At 35.2% G+C, this 22,364-nt stretch overlaps 3 protein-coding genes across 3 annotated transcripts; 1 reads left to right on the top strand and 2 right to left on the bottom strand.

Moving 5' to 3' along the window:
• Positions 1 to 1,382: 1,382 nt before the first annotated feature.
• On the top strand, positions 1,383 to 5,903 carry LOC141300139 (carboxymethylenebutenolidase homolog). The gene is made up of 6 exons (XM_073830452.1): positions 1,383 to 1,513; positions 2,992 to 3,203; positions 3,286 to 3,393; positions 3,482 to 3,624; positions 3,734 to 3,825; positions 5,043 to 5,903. Exons 2-6 carry the CDS (start codon positions 2,992 to 2,994, stop codon positions 5,220 to 5,222), a joined length of 735 nt encoding a protein of 244 aa, XP_073686553.1. The 5' UTR covers positions 1,383 to 1,513; the 3' UTR covers positions 5,223 to 5,903.
• A 134-nt stretch (positions 5,904 to 6,037) lies between these two features.
• Positions 6,038 to 13,378, bottom strand: LOC141300138 (carboxymethylenebutenolidase homolog). The gene is made up of 6 exons (XM_073830451.1): positions 12,898 to 13,378; positions 10,064 to 10,275; positions 9,860 to 9,979; positions 9,630 to 9,772; positions 9,432 to 9,523; positions 6,038 to 8,154 (listed from the first exon to the last, which is right to left on the bottom strand). Exons 2-6 carry the CDS (start codon positions 10,273 to 10,275, stop codon positions 7,975 to 7,977), a joined length of 747 nt encoding a protein of 248 aa, XP_073686552.1. The 5' UTR covers positions 12,898 to 13,378; the 3' UTR covers positions 6,038 to 7,974.
• A 2,030-nt stretch (positions 13,379 to 15,408) lies between these two features.
• On the bottom strand, positions 15,409 to 22,035 carry cct5 (chaperonin containing TCP1, subunit 5 (epsilon)). The gene is made up of 11 exons (XM_073830801.1): positions 21,817 to 22,035; positions 21,345 to 21,405; positions 21,103 to 21,267; positions 18,916 to 19,114; positions 18,631 to 18,823; positions 18,385 to 18,534; positions 16,871 to 16,990; positions 16,278 to 16,463; positions 16,041 to 16,178; positions 15,771 to 15,951; positions 15,409 to 15,669 (listed from the first exon to the last, which is right to left on the bottom strand). The coding sequence occupies exons 1-11, from the start codon at positions 21,919 to 21,921 to the stop codon at positions 15,542 to 15,544; spliced, it is 1,626 nt and encodes a 541-aa protein (XP_073686902.1). The 5' UTR covers positions 21,922 to 22,035; the 3' UTR covers positions 15,409 to 15,541.
• Between the last annotated feature and the right edge of the window lie 329 nt (positions 22,036 to 22,364).

Here is a 22,364-nt window from a genome sequence, read left to right as displayed (position 1 = left end):
CATGACCATACTGTCCCCCCCACTGCTGCTACGCCCCTGATTGAGAGCATGCCCATTCGAATTGCAGAGGTCCTGAAAAAGAAGGGCCAACACTGCAAATACTGACTCTGCATAAATGTCATGTAATTGTCGATAAAAGTCTTTGAAACATATGAAGTGCTTGTAATTATATTTCAGTACATCACAGAAACAACTGAAACAAATATCTAAAAGCAGTTGAGCACCAAACTTTGTAGCAGCAAGTATTTGTGTCATTCTCAAAACTTTTGGCCACGACTGTACACATCTTCATTGTGTTCAAAAGTTTTCACTCCCCGGGTCTAAATGCATGGTTTTCCATTCTGGAGCATCAGTGAACATTAGAACTTTCTGTAATAGTTGCATATGAGTCCCTCAGTTGTCCTCAATGTGAAAAGATGGATCTCAAAATGATAGAGTCATTGTTGGAAAGGGTTAAAAAATGCTGAAAAACCAAAGAGTTTGTGGGACCGGAAGGATTTTTTCTGAAGAACAGCGGACAGTTTAACTGGACAAACAAGGGACTCATGAACAACTATCACTAAAAAAAAAAACAGCTGTGGATCATTCAGGTAAAAACACTATATTAAGAATCACCCATATGTAAACTTTTGAACATCATACAAAATATTTTTCCATTGTTTTGAGTAACAGAATGTTCAATAACTTTACAATATTGCAGTAATGTATAAAATATATTGTATAACACTATAGCTTAATCAAAATATTCTAAAATTGTTTGCCCTTGTTATATAGCTGATGCTTGTCAGAAAATGTCATTAGTGTTGACTTGTTTCTCTTAACAATTTTAGTTTGTATGATAGAAAAAAAACACTTAATTGTCCTTTAATAATCTGTGCGCTGTCTTTTGTGGTGGACCCAGAGTTTTTTTCTGATGAAAACAAACTCAAAATCAGTTACAGTACGCCCTCTGGTGGCATATCGCCAATAGAGACGTTTATTTTGAGTTTTAACGTGAAACATTCAATATTTGACTTTGAGACATATTGTCAAACCACAGGAGTCAGGACCACTGAATAATGTTCATAATGTGACTGAATAAAAGTTGTAATCTTCGAAGCAGACGCATTTAAAATGCATGCCCTCCTTTACACATCGTTTTGCATGTCCACAACTATAAAATATATAATTTTAGATATAACTGCAAACATAAAACGCATAACGGCAAATACATGCATTTATTTTAAAATAGCGTTTAATCCAAAACAATAAGTATTAATATAGCAGAGAACGTTTAGATTTCTAATAGGATGAACTGTACAGTACAGGCATGACCTCATATCTGCACACCACAAAAAATATATACTTTTCAGCTAAAATAATTTTGCTAACTCATGGTGAATGGCATCGAGCTACAATTTCACGGTGGGCGTTGCTAAGGGACAAACTGCAAATCTGTGTTCAGCGACATAAGGAATCAGATTTCAGCCTTTCGTTTCCTCACAGCGAAATACATCCGAGTTTTAGCGGTGCGGTAAGTGCATTTCTATGATTACAAAGCATAAACCAACGAATGCGATGTGCGTGGTCGTCCATTGCAGCAATACGCGCTACTTTTCCGAATCTTTGTCTTGAGTGCCTTAGCTTTAAACACTCTGAAGGGAGTTACATATTTGAATCACGTGATTTATTCACCCTTTTCCTTTGAAAAACCGAATGTTTTCACCCAACAGAACGTTACTTAGGTTATTTTTCGGGACCAAATAATAATATTCTAGGAACGTTCTCTTTTATGTCACCAAAAACAAAGCTTTCTAGAACGTTACAGGGAGTTTTTGTAACAACCTAAAGAGAACCGTATTATACAGAACGTTATGTAATGCTCATTATGTTTTATTTTGTAACCAAAAACTATCGTTCTCATGAAGAAAGATTCTTTCAAGAAATAAATACAGCGTGGAATAATCTTGGAAAAGCAACAATGCAGCTACTATATTTGATACACAAAATATCTAAAGGTTCACAGCACAAATAAACATGTCAGGACCACGTTATAAAATTGTAGATTTAAAAAGAATTTCCATTAAGTAAAACATGAAAATTATCTAGGTTTGTCATTTATTTTTTCCCTCTGACAATCGCCTTTTAGATATTAAAGTATTGCTTACTACTGTATATTAAAGGACTTTCAAAACAACAACAAAAAAATACAGGTAATGTACTCACCCCCTTGTCATTCAAGATGTTAATGTCTTTCTTTCTTCAGTCATAAGGAAATTATGTTTTTTGAGTAAAACATTTTAGGATTTCTCTCCATATAATGGACTTCTATGATGCCCAGTGAGAACTTCTAAAATACAGCTTCAAAGGGCTCTAAAGCTGAGGAAAGAAGGGTCTTATCTAGCAAAACGATTGGTTATTTTCTAAAAAAAAAAAAAAAAAAAAAAAAAAAAAAAAAATTATATACTTTTTAACCTCAAATGCTCGTCTTGTCCAGCTCTGTGTATACTCTGTTTAGAGATTAAAAAGTATATAAATTGTTAATGTTTTTAGAAAATAACCGATCGTTTCGCTAGATAAGACCCTTCTTCCTCGACTGGGATCGTTTAGAGCCCTTTGAAGCTGCATTTTGGAAGTTCAAACTCGGGGGCACCATAGAAGTCCATTATATTAAGAGAAATCCTGAAATGTTTTCCTCAAAAAACATAATTTCATTACGAAAGAAAGACATGAACATCTTTGATGACAAGGGGGTGAGTACATTATCTGTAAATTTTTGTTCTGAAAGTGAACTACTCCTTTAAATCATATTGGCTTCTTTTTACAGCTGTGACACAGAAATAATCCATATACTGTCACTAACTTTTTTTAAATTAAAGTTTTTAACATTTCATTTTATTTTTTTAAAGAAAAGCATGCAGTTTTTGTATCAATTAATAAAGTACATAGATTAATCCACAATTTCGGCATTAAAGAATAAAAAAAGAGTTCTGTTTTCCTTTTCATGAACAGATGGCAAATGAAGCAAAGCCTTGTCCGTGTGATATCGGAGACAAGATTGAATATGGAGGACTTGGAGAGGAAGTTCAAATCGAGCACATTAAAGCTTATGTGGTGAAGCCCCCAGCATCAGAGAAGGCCATCATTGTAATTCAAGACATCTATGGATGGCAGCTTCCAAACACTAGATACATGGCTGACATGCTCTCAGCCAATGGATACATGTAAATATCTGTTTTATATTTTTGTAATTATGAAAATGGCTCCAGAATAACCGGTTCTTACTTGATTCTTTTGCATCTGCAGTGCTATATGTCCAGATTTCTTTGTTGGAAAAGAGCCGTGGAGCCCATCTCACGACTGGTCAACATTTCAGCAGTGGCTTGAGGACAAAAAGCCTACAGACATCAAAAAGTGCAAGTTCAATAAACATAATGTTCTTATCTGATACACTGTATCTTTAAAGGAAAGATAAAATTAAACAATCTTGTCATTTAACTAGGGAAGTGGATGTCACATTGAGGTACCTGAAGGAGCAGTGTGGTGTGAAGCACATAGGTGTTGTGGGCTTCTGCTGGGGTGGTGTTGCGACACACTACGTTGCTCTTCAATACCAGGAAATCAAAGCTGGCGTCTCTGTCTATGGTAATGCATTTGTTAGGTCTTCTTTAACAATTAAGGATACAGGAAATATTTGGCAAGAAGCTATGTACAATTCAAAAAAACTGTATATGTGTAAATTCCTTTTACACAGGTATTGTTAGAGAGCGGGAAGACAGGTTTGATCTTAAGAGTCCAACCCTCTTCATCTTTGCAGAAAACGATGCAGTCATTCCACTTGATCAGGTAAGCTGAGGTCAAGGACAGACTTTGAGATCTGCACCATTTCAAGATGAATATATATAGAGTCATGCCCGAAATTATTCATACTCCTGGCAAATTCTAACTTAACGTTTCTTTTATTTCAACAAGCAAGTTCGGAAAAGACACAGGCTTCTCAAAAGAAAATAAGACGATGTACAAGAGGCATCATTGTGGGAAAAAATATTTCTCAGCTTTTATTTACATTTGAACAAAAGGAAGCATGTGCAAAATTATTCATACCCTTTGAAAACTGTCACAGTCTATGGGAAAATCCAAAGTTCTATACCAGTCCAAATAGTCCAAGCTGTTCTAAAGCATCCTAATTATCCTGATTCATTGGGAACAGCTGTTTTAATCAACTCAATAGGTGAAAGCTCTCTGCTGTTGGCCTTGGGCACCAGTGGACGCACGACAACGACCCAAAACACACAGCAAAAGTGGTGAAGAAATGGTTAGCAGACAAAAACATTAACGTTTTGCAGTGGCCCAGCCAGAGTCCTGACTTAAATCCAATTGATAATCTGTGGAGGGAGCTCAAGATCAGGGTGATGGAAAGGAGACCCTCCAACCTGAAAGAGTTGGAGCTCATCGTTAAAGATAAATGGGCAAAAACACCAGTGGAGACAGAGACACGCAAAAAGCTGGTCAGCAATTATAGGAAGCGTTTGATTGCTGTAATGGCCAATAAAGGCTTTTCTATTGATCATTGAGAAGGGTATGAATAATTTTGGACATGCCACTTTTTGTTCAAATGTAAATAAAAGATGAGTAATTTTTTTTTTTTTCACAATGATGCCTCTTGTACATCGTCTTATTATCTTTTGGGAGAAGCCTTGCCACATACTATTGATTTATTGATGCAACTATAAGGATTATGTTACATGGATACGCTTTATTTAATTTGCACCTATCGAATGATTTGCTTTCAGGCCAAACAGCTCAATTTAAATGTAATCAGATCACAATTCATTTAAATTGGTTGCAGCATGTTCTATTTAACCGTATTTGCTGTATCTTATTACCAATACAATGTAGTATTCAGTCTAATATCCTTTTATTTGGGTTTCAGTCCTAATAAATGAGAATAATAAATGATGTAAATGTATTCTGAACCCTCTGTATTAATAAACCCATATCAGGGTTATAAACTTTGCACAGACAAACAGTTAATGTTTATTGTTTTCTTACATTTAACCTAGGTGACTACACTAGAGACAAGACTGAAGGAAAAGTGCACTGCAGACTTCCAAGTGAAGATCTTCCCAAAACAGACACATGGATTTGTCCATCGCAAGAGAGAAGACATTAACCTAGACGATAAACCCTATATAGAGGAGGCCAGGAGAGATATGATCAACTGGTTGAAGAAGTACATGTAAACTGCAATGGGTTAAATTACTGAGGTGAAGGTTAAACATTGTCTAATGACAAAGTCTGATGATAAAATTTGCAACCATTTGTAAACTGTTTTTAAATAATGACACTTTTTGAACTTAAGAACTTTTAGAAAGTGACAACCAACAAAAACATAAATCAGTTAACAAATGTTTAATGATCATTTCAGTACTACATTGAATTTTATCAAATGATAAATAGCAGTACGGAGGTTCAACACATTCCTTTAGAAGTGCTGGAGACCGTTCATTTCAACACAGCTACAAGATGCTCAATCTTCAGAATCATCTTGACTACTTGAGTGGCCAGAGAAATCTGCTGTTTCTTTCCAATGAGGGTCTTGATCACATGCTGTTGCTACATGTCTGCAAAGATTTAAGTCCATTAATGTCAAATATATATTTTTGTACGTATCAGTTTAATACTGAACCCATTACATGAAAATGCAAGATTTAACAAAGACTAATGAAACTGATGAATAGTGACAGTGATAAAATAGATACTGATAACGTTGTTCACTGCAGAATGCTGGAAATAAAATGTATTACAGTTTCCACAAAAATATTGTGCACAATTGTTTTAAATGATTTCTGAATGTTCATGTGACATTGAAGACTAGAATAATGGCTTTGCCACCACAGTAATAAATTACGATTGAAAATATATTCAAAAAGAAAACAGTTATTGTTATTTATATTTACATCTGGTAGACATATTTTTACATAAATAGTAGTGCTGTTGGAAGATTCCGCTGTTTGTAGTGCATGGTACAGCCATGAATTCACCATGGTTGGGAAAGTGCTTTCAAAATTCCTCCGGGATAAAGTTGTAGAAAGGCACAAGATGTAGAAGACTACAAAAACATTTCAAAGGCTTTAGCTATCCCTCGATGTACTGTTCAGAGCATCATTAATAAGTGAAAAGTGTATGGCACTAACAGCACATTGCCTAGATCAGGTCGTCCATCCAAAGTGGATGACAGAGAAGGAGGACATTGATAAGAGAAGCTACCAGGAGGCTAAAGGCAACTTTGAGGGACTTGTAAGGCTTTATGGCCTTTCTTCATTGCACTATGCAAAAACACTTGTAAAAGTCTGATATCTTCTGGCCAAAGGTGGTATGGTCTGAAGAGACCAAAACCTTTTTTGGACTCCAAATGCAAACACAACACAGCACCTAAAACACACCATACCTTCTGTGAAGCATGGTGGTGGCAGGATTATGATTTGGGGGTATTTCTCTTCAGCCAGGACTGGGTGATTGGTCAGGATTGAAGGGAAAATGGATGCTGCCAAGTACATCCAAATTCTTTTTTTTTTTAAAGATCCATTGTTGGCATTTCTGCCCTTTATTGATACAACAGTAGTATGACAGGAAACGAAGTGGGAGAGAGGGGGGGGGGGTGGGATTGGGAAAGGTCCACGAGCCGGGACCAAAACACGGGACTCCCGAAGCGCAAAAGCGCCTACATGTCGACGCACTGCCCACGAGGCCACCAGTGCCAACTGCACTTCCAAATTCTTTAGGAAAACCTGAGTCCATCTGCTAGACAGCTGAAGATGAGCAGGTCATTCACCTTCCAACAAGGAATGATCCTAAACATAGTGCCAAAACAACAACAAAATGAGTGGATGGATTTGCAGTTGCAGAGAGCAGTCCTTTGCCACTCACCACAGAATATGACTGAACTTGAACAATTCTGCAAGGAAGAATGGACAAATATTCCCCAATCAGGGTGTGCAATGCTAGTACAGACATATCCAAAATAGACTGATGGCTGTAATTAAAGCAAAAGGTGGCTCTACAAAGTAGTAAATCAAAGGACTGGTGACTTTTCCAACCTTTTTATTCTAGTTTTTTTTTTTTATTATTATTAATTTGCAGAACTGTTGTGCTTTTTCTTTCATTGGTTAGGTGTTGTAAGACCAAAATTGTAAATAAAGCTGGAAAACTTATTTGGAATAGGGTTTGATTTCAGGCTGTATGACAAATAAATTAACTATTTCTTGTTTTTTTTGTGGGGCATTTTTTCCATTTTTCTTTGAAAGGACAGTGGAGATATGACAGGAAGTGAGTTGGAGAGAGAGTGATTGGGAAAGGCTCACAAGGCTATCCTTGCAGACTAAAGTAACTATTTCAAAGGGATGATTTTAATGACACTCTAAAAGCCTTTGGAATAGCTAAAGCCTCTGAAATGTTTTTGTAGCCTTCTTCTATTCTTCTTCAATTTTATCCTGGATGTGTTTTGAATGTTGCACTACTTATTCTTAAGTAATCAACACCACTACTATTGATGTCAGGTGGGGCAATTAGCCTGGTGTTTAATCTGGAAGTTGCTTGCACCTGAGCAAACTTATAATGGTATTCTCTAAGGGGCTGATCACTTTACCAAACCAGGCATTTTACAGATTTTTTAATAATCCTCCAAATTTTAATAACAACTTGCATTGGTATTCTTGCATTTTCATGTAATGGGTTCAGTGTTAAAACTGACACATACAAAAACATAATTTGACTGAAATTTTGTCTTAAATCTATGCATACATGACTCTCATTGGAAAGAAACACTTTCTAAAAGTTACATAAAATCAGAGTTCATAAAGTGTCATCATTCAGAAAGTACATAGTTTTCAAAAGGATTTGAAGTTAATGTCATCACACTGGTTGATTTTATCATCAGACTTTGTCATTAGACAATGTTTAACCTTCACCCCAGTTATTTTAACCCATTGTAGTTTACATGTACTTGTTCAACCAGTTAATCATATCTCTCCTGGCCTCCTCTATATAGGGTTTATCGTCTGGGTTAATGTCTTCTCTCTTGCGATGGACAAATCCATGTGTCTGTTTTGGGAAGATCTTCATTTCATAGTCAGCAGTGCACTTTTCCTTCAGTCTTTTCTCTAGTATAGACACCTTGGTTAAAAATAAAAGAACAATAAACATTAACTGATTGTCTGTGCAAGGTGTATGGCCCTGATATGGGTGTAGGGTTTAGAATACATTTACCCTATTTATTATTTCTCATTTATTAGGACTGAAACACACTAAGGAGAGTTGAGATCTGATTGACCTGTTTGGCCTGAAAGCAAAGCATTCGATAGGTGCAAATTCATGAGGTGTCATCTAGAGATACAGCTTGCAGAATCTGCAAAATATTAATTATTTGACCAAAATAAGAGGGATCAAACAAAATGCATGTTTTTTTTTTTAGTACTGACCTGAATAAGACATTTCACAGAAAAAGACATTTACATATAGTCCACAAAACAAAATAATAGTTGAATTTATAAAAATGATCCCATTCAAAAGTTTACATACACTTTATTTTTAATACTGTGTTGTAACCTGAATGATCCTCAGCTGTTTAGTTTTTATTTGTTTAGTGATTTAGTTGTCTGTTTGAGTTCCTTGTTTCAATCTTTTCACATTGAGGACAAATGAGGGACTCATATGCAACTATTACAGAAGGTTCAAATGCTCACTGATGCTTCAGAAGGAAAAAACATGCATTAAGAGTCGGGGGGTATAAACTTTTGAACAGAATGAAGATGTGTAGATTTTTCTAATTTTGCCTAAATATCATATTTGTTTTCCATTTAGTACTGCCCTTCAGAAGCTGCAGAAGATACTCACATGTTTCCCAGAAGACACAATAAGTTAAATTTACCCTGATCTTTAAATGCAAAAGTTTTCACCCCCGGCTCTTAATGCATGGATTTTCCTTCTGAAGCATCTGTGAGCGTTTGAACCTTCTGTAATAGTTGCGTATGAGTCTCTCAGTTGTCCTCAGAGTGAAAGATGGATCTCAAAATCATATGGTCATTGTTGGAAAGGGTTAAAATACACAAAAATGCTGAAAAAAACCTGCTGACCTGAGGAACATTGGCCCTAACTGTTCAGGACAAATAAGGAACTCAACAAGTGTCACTAAACAACACAGTATTAAGAATCAAGTGTATGTTAACTTTTGAACTGGGTCTTTTTTATAAATTAAAATATTATTTTTGTGGTCTAATATGTAAAGGTCTTTTAGGTAGTACTAAAAAATAACATGCATCCCTATTATTTTGGTAAAATAATTAACATTTTGCAGACTCTGCAAAATGTATGTAAACTTTTGACTTGGACTGTAGATAGATAAATAGAATTTATCTTGAAATGGTGCAAATCTGTCCTTGACCTCAGCTTACTTGATCAAGTGGAATGTATTCATCCTTTTCTGCAAAGATGAAGAAGGTTGGACTCTTGAGATCAAATGTGTCCTCTCTGTCTCTAACGATACCTGGGTAAAAGGAATTAATATATACAGTTGCTTGGATTGCAGAAAGCATCTTGCCACATATTTCCTGTAACCTTGGCTGTTAAGGAAGACACAACAAATGCATTACCATAGACGGAGACAGCAGCTTTGATTTCTTGATACTGAAGTGCAACGTAGTGTGTCGCAACACCACCCCAGCAGAAGCCCACAACACCTATGTGCTTCACACCACACTTCTCCTTCAGGTACCTCAATGTGACATCCACTTCCCTAGTTAAATGACAAGACTGTTTAGCCTTTCTTTTAAAGGAATTGTCAAGTGTATAAGATAAGAATATTATTTTATTGAACTTGTACTTTTTGATGTCTGTAGGCTTTCTGTCCTCAAGCCACTCCTGAAATGTTGACCAGGTGGATAGCAGATCATGAGATGGATTCCACGGCTCTTTTCCAACAAAGAAATCTGGACATATAGCACTGCAGATGCAAATAAATCAAGTAAGAACAAGGACATATGCAACCACTTTCATATTTATAAGAATATAAAACTAAATAATTTACATGTATCCATTGGCTGAGAGCATGTCAGCCATTAATCTAGTGTTTGGAAGCTGCCATCCATAGATGTCTTGAATCACAATGATGGCCTTCTCTGATGCTGGAGGCTTCACCACATAAGCTTTAATGTGCTCGATTTGAACTTCCTCTCCAAGACCTCTATATTCAATCTTGTCCCCGATATCACATGGGCAGGGCTTTGCTTCATTTGCCATCTGTATGTAAACAGGTTCCCAGAATGTTAGTTTTTAGTTTGTAGAACGTTTCCAGAACGTTAGTTTTTGTTTTCCAGATTGTTCGTTTTTGGTTTGTAGAATGTTTCCAGAACGTTAATTTTTTTTGTTCCCAGAATGTTCGTTTTTGGTTTGTAGAACATTTGCAGAATGTTAGTTTTTATGTTGTTGAACGTTTCCAGAATGTTAGTTTTTGGTTCCCAGCTCATTATTTTTTGGTTTGTAGAATGTTTCCAGAGCATTAGTTTTTAGCTCCCATAATGTTAGTGTTTGGTTCCCAGAATGTTAGTTTTTGGTTTGTAGAATGTTTCTAGAACGTTAGTGTAGTTCCCAGAATGTTAGTTTTCCCCCCCCAGATTGTTAGTTAACAGTTTGTAGAACATTTTCAGATTGTTAGTTTCTAGCTTGTACAATGTTTCTAGAATGTTAGTTTTTAGTTCCCAGAATGTTAGTTAACAGTTTGTAGAACATTTCCAGAATGTTAGATGTTAGTTTTTAGTTCTCAGAATGTCTGTTTTTGTTTCCCAGATTGTAAATTTTTAGTTAGTAGAATGTTTCTAGATCGTTAGTTTTTGGTTTGTAGAATGTTTCCAGAACATTCTTTTTTAATTCCTTGAATGTTAGTTTTTGTTTTCCAGATTGTTAGTTTTTATTTAGTAGAATGTTTCCAGATCGTTAGTTTTTAGTTTGCAGAATGTTCGTTTTTGGTTCCCAGAACGTTAGTTTTTGGTTTGTAGAATGGTTCTACAGCGTTAGTTTTAAATTCCCCAGAATGTTACTTTTTGGTTCCCAGAATGTTAGGTTTTGATTTGTAGAATGTTTCCAGAATGTTAGTTTTTGGTTTGTAGAATGATTCCAGAACATTAGTTTTAATTCCCAGAATGTTAATTTTTGTTTTCCAGATTGTTAGTTAATAGTTTGTAGAACATTTTCAGATTGTTTCTAGCTTGTACAATGTTTCTAGAATGCTAGTTTTTAGTTCCCAGAATGTTAGTTAACTGTTTGTAGAACATTTCCAGAATGTTAGATGTTAGTTTTTAGTTCTCAGAATGTCTGTTTTTGTTTCCAAGATTGTTAGTTTTTAGTTAGTAGAATCTTTCTAGATCGTTAGTTTTTGGTTTGTAGAATGTTTCCAGAACATTCTTTTTTAATTCCTTGAATGTTAGTTTTTGTTTTCCAGATTGTTAGTTTTTATTTAGTAGAATGTTTCCAGATCGTTAGTTTTTAGTTTGCAGAATGTTCGTTTTTGGTTCCCAGAACGTTAGTTTTTGGTTTGTAGAATGGTTCTACAGCGTTAGTTTTAAATTCCCCAGAATGTTACTTTTTGGTTCCCAGAATGTTAGGTTTTGATTTGTAGAATGTTTCCAGAATGTTAGTTTTTGGTTTGTAGAATGATTCCAGAACATTAGTTTTAATTCCCAGAATGTTAATTTTTGTTTTCCAGATTGTTAGTTAATAGTTTGTAGAACATTTTCAGATTGTTTCTAGCTTGTACAATGTTTCTAGAATGCTAGTTTTTAGTTCCCAGAATGTTAGTTAACTGTTTGTAGAACATTTCCAGAATGTTAGATGTTAGTTTTTAGTTCTCAGAATGTCTGTTTTTGTTTCCAAGATTGTTAGTTTTTAGTTAGTAGAATCTTTCTAGATCGTTAGTTTTTGGTTTGTAGAATGTTTCCAGAACATTCTTTTTTAATTCCTAGAATGTTCGTTTTTGTTTTCCAGATTGTTAGTTTTTATTTAGTAGAATGTTTCCAGAACGTTAGTTTTAAATTCCCCAGAATGTTACTTTTTGGTTCCCAGAATGTTAGGTTTTGATTTGTAGAATGTTTTCAAAATGTTAGTTTTTGGTTTGTAGAATGATTCCAGAACATTAGTTTTTAATTCCTAGAATGTTAGTTTTTGTTTTCCAGATTGTTAGTTTTTATTTAGTAGAATGTTTCCAGAACGTTAGTTTTTAGTTCGCAGAATGTTCGTTTTTGGTTCCCAGAACGTTAGTTTTTGGTTTGTAGAATGGTTCTAGAACGTTAGTTTTAAATTCCCCAGAATGTTACTTTTTGGTTCCCAGAATGTTAGGTTTTGATTTGTAGAATGTTTCCAAAATGTTAGTTTTTGGTTTGTAGAATGATTCCAAAACATTAGTTTTTAATTCCCAGAATGTTAGTTTTTGTTTTCCAGACTGATATTTTTTATTTAGTAGAATGTTTCCAGATCATTAGTTTTTGGTTCCCAGAACGTTAGTTTTTGGTTTGTAGATTGTTTCTAGAACGTTAGTTTTAAATTCCCCAGAATGTTAGTTTTTGGTTTGTAGAATAAAGTTTGTGACAGTATGTGGGTTATTCCTTGTCACAACTGTAAAAGGAGGCCAAAAAGATTCAATATGTAGCTGCAAACAATAAGGTTATGGGAACATTCTTCTGGGTGAACATGAAATCAAACCAGTCTGCTCTATCATTGATAGTCGACAACTGCCTGTAAAATACCCCAATAACTCCTTGTAGACTCTGCAAGTACAATTTTGGCTGCAATAAGATTAAATAGATTAAAATTTAGATTTGGCACAGCATTACACTGGTTTGTACTTTACAGTCATGGAAATGCACTTACCGCACCGCTGAACCTTGGATTTATTATGCTGTGAGGAAACGAAAGGCTGAAGTCTGATTCCTTATGTCGCTGAACACAGACTGAAGATTTCGGTGTTTGTCTCTTTTAGCAATGCCCGGAATGAAGTTTTATATAAACCACTCGATGCTATTCATCATGATTTAGCAAAATGAAGGGGTGGCTACTTTATTGGAGCGATAGGGTGATGCACCAACAAAGTGTGAAAGCATTCAATCACAATGTTACGCACTCTGGCACTGTCTAGAGCAGGGATAGGCAACTTCCGTTCTGGAGGGAGAGTTTAGCTTCAACCCTAATCAAACACCTGAACAAGTTGATCAATGTCTTCAAGATCACTGGAAAGTTACAGGCAGGTGTGTTTAGGGTTGGAACTAAACTCTGCAGAACAGTGGCCCTCCAAGACGGAAGCTGCCCATTCCTGTTCTAGACAGTGACAGATGGTTGAATGCTTTCAAACTTTGGTGGTGTTGCCCTATTGCCCTAATAAAGAAACCGCCACTGAATTTTGCTAACTCATGATGAATGCTATTGAGCATTTTATACAGAATTTATGTTGGGCATTGCTAAAAGAGACACACGCTGAAATCTGCTGGCTGTTCAGCAAAATAAGGAGTCAGATTTCATCCTTTCGTTTAATTTCAGCAAAATAAATCCAAGGTTTGGAGGTCATGTAAATGCATTGCCAAAACACAAAGTACAAACCAGTGTAATGTAGTGTGGATTGATGTTGTTCATAGCAGCATTATGTGCTACTTTACCGAATCTTTGTCAAGAATCTTTTGCTTTAAACACTCCCAATTTTTTGTTTCCAGAACATTATTTTTTGGGTTGTAGAACGTTATTGTAACACTAATCTAACGTTCCCCTTAAATTATTAAAATGTTCCCAGAATGTTAGTTTTGGGTTCCCAGAGCATTATTTTGTTAAGGTTTGTTTTTGGTTAGCCAGGAGAGTTTTCTTAGCTGAAATAGAACATTAGTTTTGGTTTGTAGAACATTCCCAGAACGTTTTTGTTTCCCAGATGGTGAGTTTTAGTTTTGTAGAACATTTCTAGAATCTTAGTTTTTAGTTCCCAGATTGTTTTTGGTTTGTAGAATGTTTCCAGTGTGTTAGTTTTTGGTTTGTAGAATGTTTCCAGTGTGTTAGTTTCCCCTAACATTAATTTAAGTTTCCAGAACATTATTTTGTTGAGGTTTGTTTTTGGTTACCCAGGAAAATAGATTTTTTTTTTTTGTAGAACATTCCCAGAGCGTCAGATTTTGTTTCCCAGACGGTCAGTTTTTGTTTTGTAGAACATTTCTAGAATATTATTTTTTAGTTCCCAGAACGTTAGTTTTTGTTTCCCAGATTGTTAGTTTTTAGTTTGTAGAACGTTTCCAGAATGCTAGTTTTTAAGTTCCCAGAATGTTAGTTTTTGGTTTTGGTTTGTAGAACATTATTCTAATGTTCCCCTAACATTAATCTAATGTTTCTAGAACATGAGTTTTTGGTTTCCAGAACATTATTTTGTTGGTTTGTTTTTGGTTAGCCAGGATAATTTTCCTAACAGAAATAGATTGTTTGTTTTTTGTTTGTAGAACGTTCCCACATTAGTTTTTGGTTCCCAGAACGTTCTTTTGTTAAGGGTTGTTTTAGGTTACCCAAGAAAGTTTTTTTTTTTTTTTACAGAAATAGAACATAGGTTTTGGTTTGTAGAATATTCCCATTATTCTTATATTGGTTACCAGAACATTAATTTTTAGTATAAGCCAGTAAAATTGAATGACCATTAATTTTAAAATTCCGCAAGCGTGCATCTCTCTGTGGAAGACAGGTGAAAGCGTGTGCTGACCAGAGGCACACAGTAAGTGAAGATGAAACAAACCCATGAATTTATGATTTCTGTTATCACTCCATGCTTAACCCTGGCTTAATATTATAATTTTATTTGTGTTTTACTTGATCTAATTTCTGTATTGTGATAAATGCTGAATTAAAACAAATTTGGGGCCGTGTATATGTCATTACACAAAAACATCTACTTTTCATTGGAAAGATAGTTTTACAGGTTTATAAAAATAACCATCAGAGAACATTTTGTATAAGTTATTTTTCTAGGTTATTTTAAAAACAACCATCCTGCAAGGTTCTGAAAACATTATTTTATCATTGCAAAAATTAACCTAAAAAAAGTATTTGTTTCCCCAAAAAATAACCAGAGAAGTAGTTCAAATCGAGCACATTAAAGCGTATGTAGTGAAGCCTCCAGAATCAGAGAAGGCCATTACTGTAATTCAAGACATTTATGGACCTAAGAGGAGGCTAGGACAGATATGATCAACTAGTTGAATAAGTACATGTAAACTGCAATGAGTTAAAATAACTGTGGAGTTCTTCAATAACATGAACTTCAAATCCATTTGTAAATTATATGTGTATGATGGCTCTTTTGAACTTAAGATTCAAAAATGTAATTTAGCTTAAGGAAGTGACAACCAGCAGAAACAGAAACCTGTTAACAAATGTTTAATGATCACTTCAGTACTACATTGAACTGTATCAAATGATAAATAACAGTACGAAGGTTCCACACATTCCTTTAGAAGTGCTTGAGACCGTTCATTTCAACACAGCTACAAGACGCTCAGTCTTCAGGCTCGCCGGGGCCCCTGATGTCATCAATCTTCAGAATCATCTTGACTACTTGAGTGGCCAGAGAAATCTGCTGTTTCTTTCCAATAAGGGTCTCGATCACATGCTGTTGCTTCATGTCTGCAAATATTAAAGTCAAATTTAATACCAAATATATATTTTTGTATGTATCAGTTAAAGACTAAACCCATTACATTAAAATGCAACAATGAAGTCCATACCATTTGTTGATAAATGTAGGCAGTCAATTCCAAGTGCAGGGTTGTTTTCCTTGACTTGTTTAGCTCTAACCTCTGTCATTGTTTGAATGGGGTTCAAACCGCTGTTCTCAGCAAGTGCCATAGGAATGATCTCCAGAGCATCAGCGAACGCTCTCATGGCATACTGTTCCAGAGACGGGCACTGGAATACAAGCAAAGTGTTTTAAACGCATGCCTAACAACAACCTCTAGCACCTCAGAATTGAAAGCATGACTCCAAAAGTAGTGTACCTTATCAGCTGCCAGGTTGACTGCAAGAGCACAGGCGATCTCTGAGGCACCGCCACCATACACAATGCGGTTATCCCTCACAAGGTTACGAATGACACAAAGAGCATCATGGAGAGCTCTCTTAGCCTCTTCAATAATCTAAATGATTCATAAGAATAAGCAAAAGAGTTGACAAAATTGTAAAAGTGACACAAAAACAGATTTAAACATTACAATGTAGCACTTGAAACTCTTTACCATTTTGTTCCCACCACGGATGAAGATGGTCACAGCTCTGGAGTTTTTGCATTCCTCAATAACCAGCATTCTGTCTTTAGTGGTCCCGAAGCAGATTTCCTTCACCAGCCCAGCACTGCCCAACTTCTCTGGGGTCAGCTCGCTGAATCGGGGTACGATACGTCCTCCGGTAGCAATGGCAATGAGCTGGAAATGTTTGCAGAAAATCTCAGTTTCATACTCCCAACAGACATTAGATGCACTACCATATAAAAAAAGTCTGGGGTCAGTACTTTTTTTTTTTTTTTTTTTTTTTTTTTTTGAAAGAAATGAATACTTTAATTCAGCAAGGATGCAATAAATAGATAAAAGGTGACTTGTTTCACAAGATTACCATTTCAAATAAATGCTGTTATTTTGAATTTTATATATTATATTAATTCTAAAAAATGTTTCTACAAAATGCAGCACATCTGATTTCAACATTATTAACAAGATATGTTTCTTGAGGACAAAATCAGCATTTTAGTATTATTTCTGAAGAATCATGTGATAATGAAGACTGAAGTAATGCTGCTGAAAATTAAAATTTTGGCAATATGAATTTTACAAACCTCAATCTCAGGGCCACCGACCCAGCGGATCGCAGGAAGCTCATTCTGCAGGAGTAAGTGATTGGCTTCATCGTCAAATCCCCACTGGCAAATGGCAAGATTAGCCCCGTTATCCTTGACCTTTACGAGAAGTGTTACAAACAGAATTACATTCACTTACTTGATCAGTGGAAAATATTTATGATAAAAATCAAACAGAGGATGCAAATTAATTTAGATTAAAATTGCCCTTATTATTCTGGAGTGTTCAAATTGTAGCGCTTAATAACTCTTTACTAAAGGGGGATGTCATGCAAGATAAAAAAAAAAAAAAAAAAGTCATTATTACTAACGAGACTATTTTGAAGAAAAAAAAAAAAAAAACATTGTTATTTTAGCAATGATGTACCAAAGGGTCAAAAGATCCCAAACACACAAAAATCTGATTCGATGTCTTTAAAACACCAACATGTCATTAAAAAATAAAACCTTAAATAAAAAAACGTATATTAAAGCTTCCTGTTTTATATATACACTTTTCTGACTAATTCCCTACTATTTTACAACTTTACAAAAATACCTTAAAATAATTACATTACATAATCACATACGCTGCCTTCCAAAAGTTTGGGATCTGTTAGATTTGTAATGTTTTGTAAAGAAGTCTCTTCTGCTCAAAGTTCCATTTATTTGATCAAAACTAATATTTGATCATAATACTTGATTTTTGATCAAGTAATAATATGAAATAACATTGCAATTTAAAATAACAGCCATCTATTTTAATATACTTTATAATATAATTTATTTCTGTGATGCAAAGCTGAATTTTCATCAGCTATTACTTCAGTCTTCAGTGTCACATGATCCTTCACAAAACATTCTAACATGCTGATTTATTAACAATGTTGGAAAAATCTGTGCTGCTTAATTTTTTTTTTGGAAACTATGATACTTTTCAGGATTCTTTAATGAATAAAAAGTTTGAATGGTGTATATTTTTATTTTAAATAAATGCTGTTTTTTTTAAACAATTTACATAAAGAATTCTGAAAAAATAAAATAAAAATAATCACAGGTTCCAAAAAAAAAAAAAAACAAAAAAAAAAAACAAAAAAAAAAACCACACAATAAGCAGCACAACTGTTTCCAACATTGATAATAAATCAGCATATTAGAATGATTTCTGACAGATCATGTGACACTGAATACTAGAGTAATGATGCTGAAAATTCAGCTTTGCATCACATGAATAAATTCTGATTTAAAGTATATTAAACTAGAAAACCACTATTTTGAATTGCATTAATATTTTAAAATATTACAGTTTTTTTCTGTATTTTAAATCAAATAAATGCAGCTCTAATGAGCAGGTAAGACTTCTTTAAAAAAACATAAAAAATCTTACCAATCCCAAAGATTTGAACGCCAGTGTACTACATCTTAATATACAATAATAAATTATTGTATACATATAAAATACAAAAATAATGACTTAAAACAATACCTAAATTATCTTAAGAAAGTGCACAAACCTGTCGAATCATTTCCTCAAACTTGTCCTTCTCGTACTTCTGCAGAGCTTTGTAGTCCTCCACTGAGGTCACATCAAGCTTATGCTTGGTTTTAGGCTTGGGGGGCTCAAATGGGCAGGTGAGGATGGCGATTTTTGTGTCTTTCAATACCTGCATGTACAACATGTTAATTAAAAAACACCTTACATATGATGTTTCATGCCGTGCATGTGCTACCAGGAATAAACATTAATAGTACACACAAACCTTGGGCATCTGAGGGTGGCTGAACTCTTTGTCCACAATGACACCTTTGATGAGCTGAGTGTCCTCTAGTTTACCACCGACTTTTCCTTCAACTTTGATAAGCTCAAAATCGACATCCTTCCTCTCCATGTCTGCCACTGTCAGGATGGCATTGACGGCGATCTCTGCCATCTGTCTGTGGCACCGGTTGATTCTACAAACCAAAAAAACAAAACAAAAAAGATTTTCCTTATAATATTTTCAGTTAATGTTCATTTAAATAAAACTAGTAAGAAGGAGACTCACACTTTGGATCCTAGTGTGGTCATGGCTGTCTGAATGAGAGGCTCTGTGTTGTTGGGATCCACTGGGAAACTGTCACCAATTTTGTCGAGCTGCTCAATGGCGATCTTTGCGGCCTGGTCATAACCATCGGCGATCCTGATGGGGTGAATGCCTTTGTCTAACAGCTGCTCGGCCTGCTCTAAAAGAGCTCCTGCCAAAACTTAAAGGGCCAAAGAGAAACATTAGACCACAAAGCTACAGTGGGTAAACAGAAAAACTTACTTTTTAAATTTGACTTTTTATTTAACATATGTAACATATTACTAATGTCATCTACTATAACTTACAGCCAGGCAAAGATGGAATCTACATGTAGGGTTGTCACGATACCATAAAAATGACTTACGATACTATACCAGCTGAAGTATCACGATACCAAGTAATATCGCGATACCATGCAGTATTTTGTTAATTTAAAATTCTATTCTATAAAATGAATCACTTTAATAAATAAAAAGATGTAAATGAAAACAGACAACATTTTTCTCTGAATACTTCGTTAATGTGAATGAATGACTGGCTATTGTTTTCCATGAAATCATGTCATTGTCAACATAACTCATCTTAGCAATGCGCAGAAGCTGCATGAAGTGACATTTAGATGTGGTATTATACATTTAGACTTTATTTATAATTGCATAAATGATAGATTAAAGATTAATGTTTTAAATACAAAACTCAGAATATAGAAATATAATGGTAAAGAATGTAATATGATGAGAAACTTAAACCCGTCAGCAGGTGGCAGCAGTGTTTGTGATTGAATCACTGAGTCGTTCAACGATTCTTTCAAAACGGCTGAATCATTCAGGAGTGAATCAAATGACTGTTTTTATGAATGGCTCAGTGAATCACTGATTCGCCCAAACCAACGCGGATATGGATTCGAACACAGAAACGAAACAAAAACATCTTGCTAAACTGTCAGGAGCATTTTGCTCGCATATCTTGAAAGTAAGCAGCTTATATATTAAAACATATTTATTTATAATATAAAAAAAATATAATGATTAATAAGAACCAAGTGGAAAGCAGCTAGTATGTTAATGAATGGAATTGCATTCGTGATCAACGATCCTTCCAGAAACGAATTATTTCACCTGTTCTAAAAGTGGGCAAAGGAATGAAAATACGAAAAAACTTTAAATATGTTGAATAAGTGATTCTTGAACTGATATAATTTTTTTAAATAACATCAGACGGTCTGAATCAGACCCTCTCTTCTGATAAACTGCAGCGTGAACAACGACGTGCGCGTGCACCTTCTCATTTCAAACTGAATTGAAGCGTCTGGAAAACCTGAATACCATATAAAGAGTAGACACACACAGCCTGTAATACACAAAGCACAGCAGAAAGACATTTTGGTGTGCTGGCATGCATGTCCAAATGAACGTTTTAAACAGTGTTACTGCCGTGCATACAGCATATCTTACGGTACTACCGTGTGGACGATACTACCGTTTCAAAAATGCAGTGGCACCGCGGGTATTTTTAAGCTTTAGTATCGCGATACTACCGTAGTACCGGTATACCGTGCAACCCTATCTACATGTATAAATACAACATTTAAATACATTTTTAAACAAACAAAAAACAATATACACTACAGTTCAAATTTCCAGGTCAGATACACTACCAGTCAGACGTTCTTGAACAGTAAGACTTTTAATGTTTTTTTTAAAAGAAGTCTCTTCTGCTCACCAAGCATGCATTTATTTAATCCAAAGTACAGCAAAAATTTCAATTTTGAAATATATATATGACTGGTAAGATGGCTGCGAGTGGAAACCCAAACAGTGTAAGTGAGTTGTTCAAAACCTTTCTTTTTAGTAAACTCTGTGTACACAAATGTTCTCAATGCTGTAGTTCATGTGTAGAGACCCAGGCCACACTTCGAGCAAAGTTTCACGGTGTGTCGAGCCTTCTTAGTATTGTAAAAATATAGATTTAGATGTGCTCAAAGTAGTGCCCCTAGCACTCCCATTCACCGGCCATTTGACCAGAAAACGAAATCACAGTCAATCTTAAAAGTTGCTCTTTCGTCGTAATTATGCTTTTAGATGAAAGTTTGGCTCGTTTACAATCCAAAAAACACCCCAGATTGCATTTTGGTGAAAGTTTCCCTTTAAGGCGAAGTGAACTCACCAACAACACCAGTAGTTCCATCTCCAATTTCATCGTCCTGAGACTTGGAGAGTTCAACCATGAGCTTGGCAATTTGATGGTCCACATCCATCATGCTGAGGATCGTTGCACCATCATTGGTCACAGTCACCTCACCATCCTTATCCACCATCATCTTGTCAAGTCCTGTAAACAACACCCAATTGCGTTAAGAAAAGAGCAAGGAATGGATAGCAAGACGACATGCAGAACTGAGGACCTACCATTTGGCCCAAGTGATGTTTTTAAGGTGTTTGCAACTGCTTTTGCTGCCATGATGTGAGACTGAAATATACAGGTTTAAAATTTAAATATGCGTCACAAACAACAAACTTCTTGACAAATAACCAGACGTTAATTAGCATAAAAATAAAGTCAATGTACAGTTACAACTGTCTTATAAATAAATATTATATCTATATAATTTGTCATGTCTCCCTGACTGCGCATCATGACTCAACACCGCTAGAGGAAGCACATGGACCATTCACTGGTTGACATGAGGTGCATTATTGATTAACATTAGACAATGAAACACGCAGTAAAGGAAGACATTCTTTCTATGTCGGACTACAGAAGCATATTGCAATAAATACATATTGAAAACATAAAACAGACCGTGTCGCTCTACTTTACAGATATGTTTTAATGCAGAGCTAAAGGCTCAGGCAGCCCGTTAGCCGTTAGCTTTTGTACCTTCAGCGCTTCCAGGCCAGTCAAGCGAGATTTCTTGTCCTGGTCCTTGATGATGAGAAAAGGCCTTCCATATTCATCAAAGGCAAGGGTCCCGAGTGCGGACATTTTGAATCTCCACCCCACAGAAATGCACAGCTATGTAAAATGATTTTATCCTAGAGAATTCAATGCTCAAGCTGTGCACCTCGCCGCGCGGATCTGCCGGCTAGTTCTGGAAGGATCTCGGGGAGGGGCGGACCAAACCAAGTACGTTAAAGTAATAACATCCACGACATTTTACGGCCAAAGTTGATAAATGTTGAGTGATTAATTAAAGAATACGTTAAAGCACTTTAGAAAATTATTAGGAATAAAAAAAGAAAGAAAATATCTCTTTTTGCAAAACTTTAAAACTAAAACATAAAAATGGTTCATTCCACTTTCGCGATAACTCCAACACGTAACGCGAGTACAGCCGCTCAGATTTATATTCCATACAGATTTACTAAACCCATTGAAGTTCGTTATTGAGTAGTTTGCCTTTTAATTCACAAATTGTTTATTTCTGC

The sequence above is a fragment of the Garra rufa genome, chromosome 24 (genome assembly GCF_049309525.1).
Source record: "Garra rufa chromosome 24, GarRuf1.0, whole genome shotgun sequence".
In the NCBI taxonomy this organism is placed as follows: domain Eukaryota; kingdom Metazoa; phylum Chordata; class Actinopteri; order Cypriniformes; family Cyprinidae; genus Garra; species Garra rufa.
This window is presented reverse-complemented; position numbering and strand designations above follow the sequence as displayed.

Coding starts and splice junctions, on each gene's coding strand:
- cct5 (XM_073830801.1), bottom strand. CDS start 21,921: ATGTCCGCACTCGGGACCCTTGCCTTTGATGAATATGGAAGGCCTTTT. Junction 21,406..21,816: donor CTGGCCTGGAAGCGCTGAAG/GTACAAAAGCTA, acceptor TGTATATTTCAG/TCTCACATCATGGCAGCAAA. Junction 16,464..16,870: donor TCGGTGGCCCTGAGATTGAG/GTTTGTAAAATT, acceptor AAACATTTCCAG/CTCATTGCCATTGCTACCGG.
- LOC141300138 (XM_073830451.1), bottom strand. CDS start 10,275: ATGGCAAATGAAGCAAAGCCCTGCCCATGTGATATCGGGGACAAGATT. Junction 9,980..10,063: donor CTCTCAGCCAATGGATACAT/GTAAATTATTTA, acceptor TTGCATCTGCAG/TGCTATATGTCCAGATTTCT. Junction 8,155..9,431: donor AATACATTCCACTTGATCAA/GTAAGCTGAGGT, acceptor TTTTTAACCAAG/GTGTCTATACTAGAGAAAAG.
- LOC141300139 (XM_073830452.1), top strand. CDS start 2,992: ATGGCAAATGAAGCAAAGCCTTGTCCGTGTGATATCGGAGACAAGATT. Junction 3,204..3,285: donor CTCTCAGCCAATGGATACAT/GTAAATATCTGT, acceptor TTGCATCTGCAG/TGCTATATGTCCAGATTTCT. Junction 3,826..5,042: donor CAGTCATTCCACTTGATCAG/GTAAGCTGAGGT, acceptor CATTTAACCTAG/GTGACTACACTAGAGACAAG.